This window comes from Nerophis ophidion, linkage group LG01 (genome assembly GCF_033978795.1).
Source record: "Nerophis ophidion isolate RoL-2023_Sa linkage group LG01, RoL_Noph_v1.0, whole genome shotgun sequence".
In the NCBI taxonomy this organism is placed as follows: domain Eukaryota; kingdom Metazoa; phylum Chordata; class Actinopteri; order Syngnathiformes; family Syngnathidae; genus Nerophis; species Nerophis ophidion.
In genome coordinates, this window is record NC_084611.1 from 5,644,905 (window position 1) to 5,657,410 (window position 12,506).

Sequence of the window (12,506 nt, forward strand, 5' to 3'; positions counted from 1 at the left end):
GAACCCTACAACCCGTGACGTCACGCGCACATCGTCGGCTACTTCCCGTAAAGGAAAGGCTTTATTATTAGCGACCAAAAGTTGCTAACTTTATCGTCGATGTTCTGTACTAAATCCTTTCAGCAAAAATATGGCAAAAATATGGCAATATCGCGAAATGATCAAGTACTACACATTCAGGCTCCAGTACTCTGGAATGCCCTCCCGGTAACAGTTCGAGATGCTACCTCAGTAGAAGCATTTAAGTCTCACCTTAAAACTCATTGGTATACTCTCGCCTTTAAATAGACCTCCTTTATAGACCAGTTGATCTGCCGTTTCCTTTTATTTTCTTTCTCTCCTCTGCCACCCTCTCCCATGTGGAGGGGTGGGCGGGGGGGACACAGGTCCGGTGGCCATGGATGAAGTACTGGCTGTCCAGAGTCGGGACCCAGGATGGACTGCCCGCCTGTGTATCGGTTGGGGACATCTCTGCGCTGCTGATCGGCCTCCGTTTGGGATGGTTTCCTGCTGGCTCCACTATGGACGGGACTCTCGCTGCTATATTGGATCCACTTTGGACTGGACTCTCACCATTATGTTAGATCCACTATGGATTGGACTTTCACAATATCATGTTAGACCCGCTCGACATCCAATGCTTTCGGTCCATATTTATGATGCATATTTATGATTTTTTTGTTAAAACCACACAAACCCCCCACCAAATTATTTAGCTGGGGTTAAGAAAAAACCCCAAAACCAAATAGGCCTAACAATGTCATGATGTGGGGGTTTTCGCAGCTTGCTGCGGGGGTTTGTTCTCCCGGGATGCAAACGGACTACTCTGGACCAGGCCTGAAGGTAGGAACATTTTTAATTAATCACTATCAAAATAGGAACAAACAAAAAGGTGCAGGAGGCAAAAACACAACTTAGACAGAACTATGGAAAGGAAACACAACTCACTAAACTGTGGCATGAACAAACAAAACTTACCTGGCATGAAAAAGAGCAGCATGAACTATGGCATGAACAGAGCAACATGAACTAATCATGAGAGGAGCCATGTCGCCAGACCGACTGACTGGCAAAACAGGCTTAAATAAAAGTCTCTTGATTGGAAGCAGGTGCAAGTCCCAAACACCAGAGGCAGGTGAAAATCATAAGTCGCCATGGTAACTAAAACAAACTAAGGTGCACAAAAACAGGAACTGATGAAGTCTAAAACTGACAGAACATAACAAAAACATGATCAGGACCACGGATCATGACAAACAACACCAATGTTTAAATCTTTAAAAAAATATACTTTTTCTTAGGAGTGCCTAAACCCACTCCATCCCATCTTAAAATATTTTTTGTTCATGATCGCTTATATGATTGCTTCCAAACTTGTCAAAAGATGACCAAATCTGCACGGATTTAGCTAATCAGTATCCTAATATCGCCTGAAACCCAGAAGTGATTGCAACTCACCCATAACAAATATGTTTTTATTCGATACGGTACCAATGATACTTTTTTCTATGTATTACCCCACTTAAAGACAAGACCAATATTGGCTATTTAATAACTTTAATGCATTTTTCCACAATCGTTTTTTACAAAACAAAACATACATTTTAGTCTCATCTCCAATAAACTGCTTGGGTTGCTGATACATTTTTGACCACATGAATTGCACCTTGCTGTTTAAAACGTGATCTGCAATCCGCAAAACGATATTTGTACAATCTGAATATATATATATATATATCACACAAATTTGCAAGCCTAATATCGCAATATTTGTATATTATGCACACTGCCTGGCCCCACTTTTACTATTATTAAATCTAAAAATGATCTTGTTTTGTCTTTGTCAGTAGAAGCATTTAAGTCTCACCTTAAAATTCATCTGTATACTCTAGCTTTTAAATAGACCTCCATTTTAGACCAGTTGATCTGCCGCTTCTTTTCTTTCTCCTATGTCCCCCCCTCCCTTGTGGAGGGGGTCCGGTCCGATGACCATGGATGAAGTACTGGCTGTCCAGAGTCGAGACCCAGGATGGACCGCTCGTCGGGACCCAGGATGGACCGCTCGCCTGTGTATCGGTTGGGGACATCTCTACGCTGCTGATCCGCCTCCGCTTGAGATGGTTTCCTGTGGACGGGACTCTCGCTGCTGTCTTGGATCCGCTTGAACTGGACTCTCGCGGCTGTGTTGGAGCCACTATGGATTGAACTTTCACAGTATCATGTTAGACCCGCTCGACATCCATTGCTTTTGGTCCCCTAGAGGGGGGGGGTTTGCCCACATCTGAGGTCCTCTCCAAGGTTTCTCATAGTCAGCATTGTCACTGGCGTCCCACTGGATGTGAATTCTCCCTGCCCACTGGGTGTGAGTTTTCCTTGCCCTTTTGTGGGTTCTTCCGAGGATGTTGTAGTCGTAATGGTTTGTGCAGTCCTTTGAGACATTTGTGATTTGGGGCTATATAAATAAACATTGATTGATTGATTGATTGATTAAGTTAAGGGAAACTTTTGGAATATGTTCACTTATTTTCTTACTTAAATTCATAAAAAATAAAGTATCTTCAAATTCAAATGGTTGAGACTTTCCGACATTACGACCTTACACTCGACCTTTACTATAGTTGCCCAACATTTGGTAAAGAACAAAGTCCCTGATGAACAATAACAATAATGAGAATGTATTTGTGTGTATTACTGCTCTTCTTAGCATCCCTCTAACTCATGAGGGAATCTGGCATCATACACGCAGCAATCAACACTTTTTAGCTGACTTCTCACACGTGACATTTCACTTCTATCATTTAAACAATCTTTTAGCGCAAAATGGACAAAAAAACAAACTTTTAGTCTCTATTGGGTGTTGGCTTGCAACATTGCAGTCGTTTCTTACATTAGTAACTTCTGCCACCAATTGAGCATTTAAAATGTTTTTTTTTTCTCCTCTGTGATCTTGGGCTGAACAATTGTGGAAAATATTCCAATTGTGATTTTTTTCCCCCTCCTTAAAGGGGAACATTATCAGCAGACCTATGTAAGCGTCAATATATACCTTGATGGTGCAGAAAAAAGACCATCTATTTTTTAACCAATTTCCGAACTCCAAATGGGTGAATTTTGGTGAATTAAACGCCTTTCTGTTTATCGCTCTGTGGCGATGACGTCGAGGTAATACACCCGCCATTTTCATTTTCAACACATTACAAACACCGGGTCTCAGCTCTGTTATTTTCCGTTTTTTTCGACTAATTTTTGGAACCTTGGAGACATCATGCCTCGTCGGTGTGTTGTCGGAGGGTGTAACAACACTAACAGGGAAGGATTCAAGTTGCACCACTGGCCCGAAGATGCGAAAGTGGCAAGAAATTTGCCGCCAGACCCCCATTGAATGTGCCGGAGTGTCTGCACATTTTACCGGCGATGACAGACATGGCACAGAGATGTATGGATAACCTGCAGATGCATTTGCAACGATAGAGTCAACGAAATCACAAAGTTTTGTTGATGTTGACTGCCAGCTAATCGATGCTAACATGCTACGCTAATCGATGCTAACATGCTATTTACCGGCGGTGCTAAAGCAGACATGGCACAGAGATGTATGGATAACCTGCAGATGCATTTGCAACTATATTACGTTTCCTTCCACCCACATCTAATGCGAAAAAAACAAAGTCCTGATCGTTTGGTCCGCACATTTTACCGGCGATGCTAATGCAGCTATTCGGCCGTGCTATGGCTATGAATAGCGTCAATGGCTATTCGCTCAATAGCTTCAGTTTCTTCTTCAATACTTTCATACTCCAACCATCTGTTTCAATACATGCGTAATCTGTTGAATCGCTTAAGCCGCTGAAATCCGAGTCTGAATCCGAGCTAATGTCGCTATATCTTGCTGTGGTATTCCCATTGTTTGTTTACATTGGCAGCACTGTATGACGTCACAGGGAAATGAACAGTGTCTTCGCAGAGAGCAAAAAAAAAGGCAATTTAAAGCTTTGTTTAGGGATATCCCGGGACCGGTAAAAATTTGAAAAAAACTTCAAAAAATACAACAAGCCCCTGGGAACTGATTTTTATTGTTTTTAACCCTTTTGAAATTGTGATCATGTTCCCCTTTACTTTTGTGAATTTTTTTCAAGTCGCCTTCACGTGTATTTTTCCCAAAAAAACAAAAGCAATCTGTATTATAATAAACACTATCAGTTTTATCATACGTATATTATTTCTTCTAAATAATACAATTATAAACTTACTAAATACTTTGACTTTGCAATCTTCTCAGTGCAATGCTCTTATTGTGAAGGCTGAATGTGTGATGTTTGTCTTTGTGTTTGAGCTCTAACTTGACCGCTGGGATGTGAGACGACGCTGGAGGTTATTCAAGTGATAAAGTTTTTTTTGTCATTTTGACATCATCCACAATTGTTATGTAGGAGAAGCACACGCGTCTTTCCATTTCCTATTTGTTCTGAATAATAAAAAATCACTAGCATGAGGCAGCTAAAAATGCAGTCTATTCCACCCATAAAGCCTCAAACGTAGTCTAAAACTGCCAATGACATTTTCTATGCAATTAGTGGCAGACACATTAATGGCATTTAATTACAGACTTTTGACAATATTTAGTATTTTCTGTCAGCAGCGATTTCATAGCAACTTCCTGCTACTTCGACAATAGCATCGAGAGAGGGTTCTGTGTTTGCTGCCACTAATCAAGGCCGACTTGATGACTACTTTGGAACGATTCCTTTCTGATCATGGAAATGTATAAGAAACCAAAAAAAAAACAAAAAAAACAATGAAAGTGTCAATTGTACGTGGCTTGTAAATATGCATTTTCATGAAAGGAATAAAAATAAATGATGATTATAATGAAAAAATGAGGATCCAGAACCTGGTCGCTGCTAAAATGTTTTTCCACAACCTGAGCAAATGAATAGTTTTTCTTTGTGCTTGTTTTGTGTCTTACTTATCGGTCTGAAGAGTATATATTTTCCAACAAACTCAATGGTTCGTCTCCTGTCTGTGTTCTTGTGACACTTACTAAAGGAAGCCTACCAACTTAATTACTTAAAGGCCTACTGAAAGCCACTACTAGCGAACACACAGTCTGATAGTTTATATATCGATGATGAAATATTAACATTGCAACACATGCCAATACGGCCAGTTTAGTTTACTAAATTGCAATTTTAAATTTCCCACATAGTATCCTGTTGAAAACGTCGCGGAATGATGACACTTATGATAACACGTGCGCGTGACGTCACAGGTTGTAGCGGACATGTTCTTCCAGAACCGCTCACGGCTAAAAGTCGTCTCTTTTCATCGCATTATTACACAGTATTCTGGAAATTTGTGTTGCTGAATCTTTTTGCAATTTGTTCAATTAATAATGGAGAAGTCAAAGAAGAAAGATGTAGTTGGGAAGCGGTGTATTGCTGCCGCTTTTAGCAACACAAACACAGCCGGTGTTTCTTTGTTTACATTCCCGAAGGTGAAGCTTTAATATGGAACAGAGCGGTCAAGCGAACATGGTTCTCTACCACATGTCAACCGGCAGGTTTCGGTGAGAAAATTGTGGTAGTAAGTCGGCTCTTACTGTAGACATGAGCGGAGCTTGTGTCATTCCTCCTGCAGCTGTCAAAGAGGCAGCTGCGACTTTCTTGGCTCCTCCGTGGCTTCCCTCAGAGACACTGGCAGTCACCACAACCTCCCGACTTTCAGGTATGACCATACAATCTCACTAAAACACTAGTAACACAATAAGCAGATAAGGGATTTTCCAGAATTATCCTGGTAAATGTGTTTAATAACATCTGAATCGCTCCCATTGCCCTCGTCTTTTTTTTCTTCTTCTAGTCCTTCACTCTCACTATCCTCATCCACGAATCTTTCATCCTCGCTCAAATTAATGGAGAAATTGACACTTTCTCAACCCGAATCGCTGTAGCTGCTGGTGGGCATGATTGTAAACAATGTGCGGATGTGAGGAGCTCTACAACCAGTGACGTCACACGCACATCGTCTGCTACTTCCGGTACAGGCAAGGCTTTTTATTAGCGACCAAAAGTTGCGAACTTTATCGTCGATGTTCTCTACTAAATCCTTCAGGCAAAAATATGGCAATATCGCAAAATGATCAAGTATGACACATAGAATGGACCTGCTATCCCCGTTTAAATAAGAAAATCTCATTTCAGTAGACCTTTAAAGGGTTTAAAACATGGTGTTTAATTGTGTTGAGCCAAATGTTTGTCAATATAAAAAGCCTACCCTATAAATTGTGCATCTAAATGTTTTTTTGTCATCTGCGTGCGTTCTCATGTGATTGGAAATCATGTTGCTTTGGGTATACCGTTTACCACAAACGGAACAACTAGATGTTTTTCCTACGGTGTGTTCTCAGGTGCCTTAACAAATTTCTCCTTTCAGTAAAGCTTTTGCCGCAAACTGAACAGCTGAATGGTTTTTCTCCAGTGTGTCTAATTTCGTGTCTACTTAAACACTGTCGATTAGAAAAGAGTTTACCGCAAGCTGAGCAACTAAATGGTCTTTCTCCAGAGTGCATTTTCATGTGTACAGCCACGCTGCTCTTTTGAGAAAAGCTTTTACCACAAACTGCACAGCGAAATAATTTTTCTCCAGTGTGTGTTCTCATGTGTTGAGTCAAATTGCTCCTAACAGAAAAGCTTTTACAGCAAATTGAGCAATTAAATGGTCTTTCTCCAGTGTGTGTTCTCATGTGTTGGGTCAAACTGATCTTGTGAGAAAAGTTTGTACCACAGACTGAACAATTAAATGATTTTTCTTCCGCGTGTGTTCTCATGTGGTGAGCCAAACTGCCATTATAAGAAAAGCTTTTGCAGCAAACCGAACATTTGAATGGTTTTTCTCCTGTGTGTTTTCTCATGTGCTCAGTCAAACGGCTTTTCGTGGTACATATCATACCACAAACTATGCAGCTTGAAGTGTTTTGACATGTCTTCTTTTTAGTGCGTTTGGAGTGTTTGTTGTCAGTGTGAGTCCTGATATCATCTTCACAATCTGTATCGCACAAAATTCCTTCATCCTTGTCTTCAGCCTCGCTATCTGAAAGTGGAGCTATCATGTTGTCTACTTTCTCTTTATCATCTTCAGTCTTCACATAGACAATTGTTAGTGGCAACTCGGTGGGATCAACTTCCTCCTGCAATAGAAGACACTCTCCCTCCTGAGTGATGCAGAGTTCCTCCTCTTCCTCTTTAAAGAAGGGTGACTGTGAAGTTTCCGGCTTCAGACTACAGATTCCCCCCTGCAGTTGAAGCGGAAGTCCTTCAAGATGACGCCGGACATCTGAGGAGCAGAAATGTGTTCAATGAGTTACGATGCATAATCTTTTGGTTGTTCATAGGCCCGGTCGATTAAATGATTGCGTGTCGATGATCGTGATATTTCAGGTTGATCAGCTGTTAGCATACAATAAGTGGATCTTACATGGTGGAAATGTTACAGCAGGGATGCAACAGTAATCAGTATAATTCTGCACAGGACAATCCTCCATTATGGATCCTGGTCCTGTGTGTGTTTGTTTACATGTGTGTGCGTGTGACCATTAGGCTCCTCGGTGTCCTGGGCATGATGTTAAAGTGCACCCTCCTTTATGGGGTCTTGGGGCACCAGGAGGTTAACGGTTAACTCCTTTACTGCTGTTAACCCAGGTGGCCCTTGGCGGAGGCCTAGTACCTGACTGCCTCCTTGCCAGGCATACGGTGAAGAGATAAGGAGGCGGAAGACGGTAGATTTGAGAACTACCACGACGGCGGGAGAAGGCTGCTGTTCTTTCGGTCAGAACCCAAAGCTCATGACCATAGGTGAGGATGGGAACGTAGATCGACCGGTAAATTGAGAGCTTTGCCTTCCAGTTCAGCTCCTTCTTCGCCACAACGGATCAATACAACGTCCGCATTACTGAAGACGCCGCACCGATCCGCCTGTCCATCTCACCATCCACTCTTCCCTCACTCAACACACACACACACATATATATATATATATATACATATATATATATATATATATATATACACATATATATATATATATATATATATATATATATATATATATATATATATATATATATATATATACATATATATATATATATATATATATATATATGAAGAGTTCATACGCAAAAACCGATAAACGCCAATTTGATAAAGTTTAGCCCAGCCTCGGTAATATATAGTCCACCACTTCTATTGTGGTATACCAAAATCAATTTGTTTGCAAATGCAGACAAATGCCGCTTTTAACGTCATTTAGTTCAGCGATTTATTGCAAAGGCCGATAAGCGCCATGGATCATTTATCACAAAAGCCGATATATCCGTTTGCCCAACCAGCGCTGCAGTACGGGATCACGTGACAAACAAAATGGCAGCGCGCTCGGACTCACTCAGTGTTGTTATCCACGCATGAATAATTTGGAAGCTTCTCCTGTGAACACTGTTAAGCCAGCGAAAAAAACTGACCTGTTGAAGTTATTTGATGTTGGCGCTAGCACGCGTGTCCGTGAGTTTTACACCGCTGCGTTAAACGATGTTGTCGAGCATGGAGCTAATGTCGATAGCGATGATGAGTCAGCTGTTATCTGCACAGGAGTGTTTTTGATAGGCAAACCAGGTTGAGCATTTGTGCTTGTTTTTATTAATAAAACATTGTCTTCATTGCAACACTGTTTTTTTGTTTTTTCATTTTGTGCTGAAAAGCACAAGGTAAATATGTGAGGTCACAGTTCCAGAAAAGCATGTCCGGTTAGCAAGTACGAAAAAACAATGTTCGCAGGGACAGCTAGATTTATACGTACCAAGGGATCCAAACTGTTAAATAATGAAGTAAATAAATGTGAACAGTTGAAATGTGGCTTTCAATAAATTTAATGTTCTGTTTTTCTCTCTATCTTTATCTTGAATATTATGCGAAATAACGACCGCAAAGAAAACGATTTTGTAGATATCTGTTTTTGCAACATATCATACTTTGGATATATCTGCTTTTGACGTAAAACCACATCAAACACTCTTATTTGAAAGCCATTCATTACATCAGCATTTCTTAAAAGTTTAGGCTTTCATGACTTGCTTATGTTGATATTAAATAAACCATTGTATGCTTGTATATGTACCGGCAACACCAGCAGGCAGAAAATCGTTAATATACAGAATCGGTCAAAATGGATTTATCTGCTTTTGCATATGAACTCTTCATATATATATGTAGGTGTGGGGAAAATCACAAGACTACTTCATCTCTACAGAACTGTTTCATGAGGGGTTCCCTCAATCATCAGGAGATTTTAATGGAAGCATTCACATACAATGGTTTATATATATATTCAACATGCCGCCACAGACGGAAACACCTCCTAGGTAACACATGAGCCAATCACCACACCCTACGCCTGCCTGTACCCACCCACTCTGTGCCCTATATAAACCATTGTATGTGAATGCTTCCATAAAATCTCCTGATGATTGAGGGAACCCCTCATGAAACAGTTCTGTAGAGATGAAGTAGTCTTGTGATTTTTCCCACACCTACATATTGCGCTCTACCACGGTATCGAGCACTATTCTCTGGATAATCCAATCAAGACATATATATGTATATATATATATTAGGGCTGCGAATCTTTGGGTGTTCCACGATTCGATTCAATATCGATTCTTGGGGTCACGATTCGATAATATATCGATTTTTTTTTATTCGATTCTCGATTCAAAAACGCTATTTTTTTGATTCAAAAGGATTGTGTATTCATTCAATACATAGATTTCAGCAGGATCTACCCCAGTCTGCTGACATGCTAGCAGAGTAGTAGATTAAAAAAAAAACAACAAGCTTTTATAATTGTAAAGGACAATGTTTTATCAACTGATTGCAATAATGTCAATTTGTTTTAACTATTAAACGAACCAAAAATATGACTTATTTTATCTTTGTGAAAACATTGGACACAGTGTGTTGTCAAGCTTATGAGATGCCATGCAAGTGTAAGCCACTGTGACACTATTGTTCTTTTTTATTATTTTTATAAATGTCTAATGATAATGTCAATGAGGGATTTTTAATCACTGCTATGCTGAAATTATAACTAATATTGATACTGTTGTTGATAATATTCATTTTTGTTTCGCTACTTTTGGTTTGTTCTGTGTGGTGTTTGTGTCTCCTCTCAATTGCTCTGTTTATTGCAGTTCTGAGTGTTGCTGGCTCAGGTTTGGCTTTGGAATCGGATTGCATTGTTATGGTATTGCTGTGTAGTGGTTTGTTGGATTGATTAAACAAACAAAAATTTGATAAAAAAAAAAAATTTAATCGATTCTGAATTGCACAACATATTCGAATCGATTTTTCCCACACGCCTAATATATATATATATATATATATATATATATATATATATATATATATATATATACCTAGTACCTGACTGTACATGACTGTCTCAGAAAATTTAAATATTATTTTCTGTGATGCAACTAAAAACATGAACATGTCATACATTCTGGATTCATTACACATCAACTGAAATATTGCAAGCCTTTTTATTATATTAATATTGCTGATTATGTCATACGGCGTAAGAAAACTCCAAAATCCTATCTCAAAAATGTTTAATATTTCCTCAGACCAAGTAAAAAAAAAAGATTTATAACAGCAAAACAAAATTAAACATTAGAAAATGTCAATTAATGCACTCCGTACTTGGTTGGGAATCCTTTTGCAGGGATTACTGCCTCAATGCGGCGTGGCATGGAGGAAATCAGCCTGTGGCATTGCTGAGGTGTTATGGATGCCCAGGATGCTTCAATAGCGGCCTTCAGCTCATTTGCATCATTGGGTCTGGTGTCTTTCAGCTTCTTCTTCACAATACCCCACAAATTCTCTGTGGGGTTCAGGTCCGGGGAGTTGGCAGGCCAATCGAGGACAGTAATGCCATGGTCAGTATACCAGTTACTGCTGGTTTTGGCACTGTGGGCAGGTGCCAGATCATGCTGGAAAATGAAATCATCATCTCCATAGAGCTTTTCAACAGATGGAAGCATGTAGTGCCTTAAAATCTCTTGGTACACAGCTGCATTGACTCTGGACTTGATGAAACACAGTGGACCAACACCAGCAGCTGACATGGCTCCCCAAACCATTGCTGACTGTGGGAACTTCACAATGGATTTCAAACAACTTCTTCCAGACTCTAGCGCCTTGACTTCCAAATGAAAGACAAAACTTGCTTTCGTCTGAAAACAGGACTCTGGACCACTCTGCAACTGTCCAGCGCTTCTTTTTCATAACCCAAGTCAGACGCTTCTTCCGTGGTCTTGACTTCAGGACTGGCTTTACCATGGCTATTGTAGCTGTACATGTTGAAAAGCTCTATGGAGATGATGATTTCATTTTCCAGCATGATCTGGCACCTGCCCACAGTGCAAAGTCAGGATGCCACCTGAACGCCTCCCTAGGGAAGTGTTTAGGGCACATCCGAACTGGTAGGAGGCCACGGGGAAGACCCAGGACACGTTGGGCAGACTATGTCTCCTGGCTGGCTTGGGAACGGCTCGGAGCTGGACCAAGTGGCTGGGGAGAGGGAAGTCTGGGCTTCCCTGCTTAGGCTGCTGCACCCGCAACCCGACCTCAGATAAGCGGAAGAAAATGGATGAATGTGAGGTACTATTGTAAAGTCATCCAGACTCTAGTAAAAAAATATCCCAAAATATATTTTTCTTTGTAAAAAGAGATAATACATGAATTCTAATGAATTACATTTACTTTGGTAACTGTCTTCCACTTGATGAGCTCTGACACTTGCGGAGAACTTCAACAAAGCACTCAGGATGTTCTTCTCTTCACATCTCTTCCTTCACCTCATTACTTTCTTTACACAAGCGCTTCTTTTGCATTCTTTAATCTCCTTTGATGTGAACTCCACTGCCTTCTTCAAGCTAACAATCATGGCGGCTCTTTGTTTACATTCTTCACCGAAGTCGGCTAATTTCTCATCAACGCACACATATTACAGAAGGTCAACTCACTCACCTTTGATTTCTGTTTCCGTCATTTTCCCCGTCGGTGATTTGCTGGAAGTTGGTGGCGCGGATTCTCTTTCACTTTCTCTTTGACATGACGTCACCATTTTAGCATAGCAGTAGTCGTCCATCTTCTATCACGTCTTCAATCTTCACTTCAGGTCACACTCATGGGTTTTAAAAAGATGAAAAATAGTACATTTGAAACGTTTTCGGTCCGCCATCTTGGTTGCCACTGTCTGAGCTGCTCGATCCGTTTGCGCATGCGCCAAAGTCAACCACTTCCGGTCCCGACTTATCTGTTTCTTCCGGTGAGATAAACTCAACTTCCCGCCTGAACCTTCCTCGCTTGCCGTCGTGTCTTCAGCCTTCATACGCTGCAGATAGCAATGGCTGTGAGTTTGAAAGTTAAAGTGAGATGATTCAGTAACTTTTA

General features: G+C 40.5%; 2 protein-coding genes across 2 annotated transcripts in view; both read right to left on the reverse strand.

Annotated features, from left to right (window-relative positions):
• Nucleotides 1-12,506, reverse strand: part of LOC133553184 (zinc finger protein OZF-like) — an 839,429-nt gene that overhangs the window by 310,761 nt on the left and 516,162 nt on the right. The window lies entirely within an intron of this gene.
• LOC133556142 (oocyte zinc finger protein XlCOF6.1-like) lies at nt 4,062-12,292 on the reverse strand. The gene is made up of 2 exons (XM_061905823.1): nt 12,081-12,292; nt 4,062-7,332 (listed from the first exon to the last, which is right to left on the reverse strand). The coding sequence occupies exons 1-2, from the start codon at nt 12,199-12,201 to the stop codon at nt 6,377-6,379; spliced, it is 1,077 nt and encodes a 358-aa protein (XP_061761807.1). The 5' UTR covers nt 12,202-12,292; the 3' UTR covers nt 4,062-6,376.

Excerpts from the sequence above, each read along its gene's own strand:
- LOC133556142 (XM_061905823.1), bottom strand. The coding sequence starts at position 12,201 with ATGGACGACTACTGCTATGCTAAAATGGTGACGTCATGTCAAAGAGAA. Across the intron at positions 7,333-12,080 it reads GACGGAAACAGAAATCAAAG|ATGTCCGGCGTCATCTTGAA; the intron begins GTGAGTGAGTTG and ends TCTGCTCCTCAG.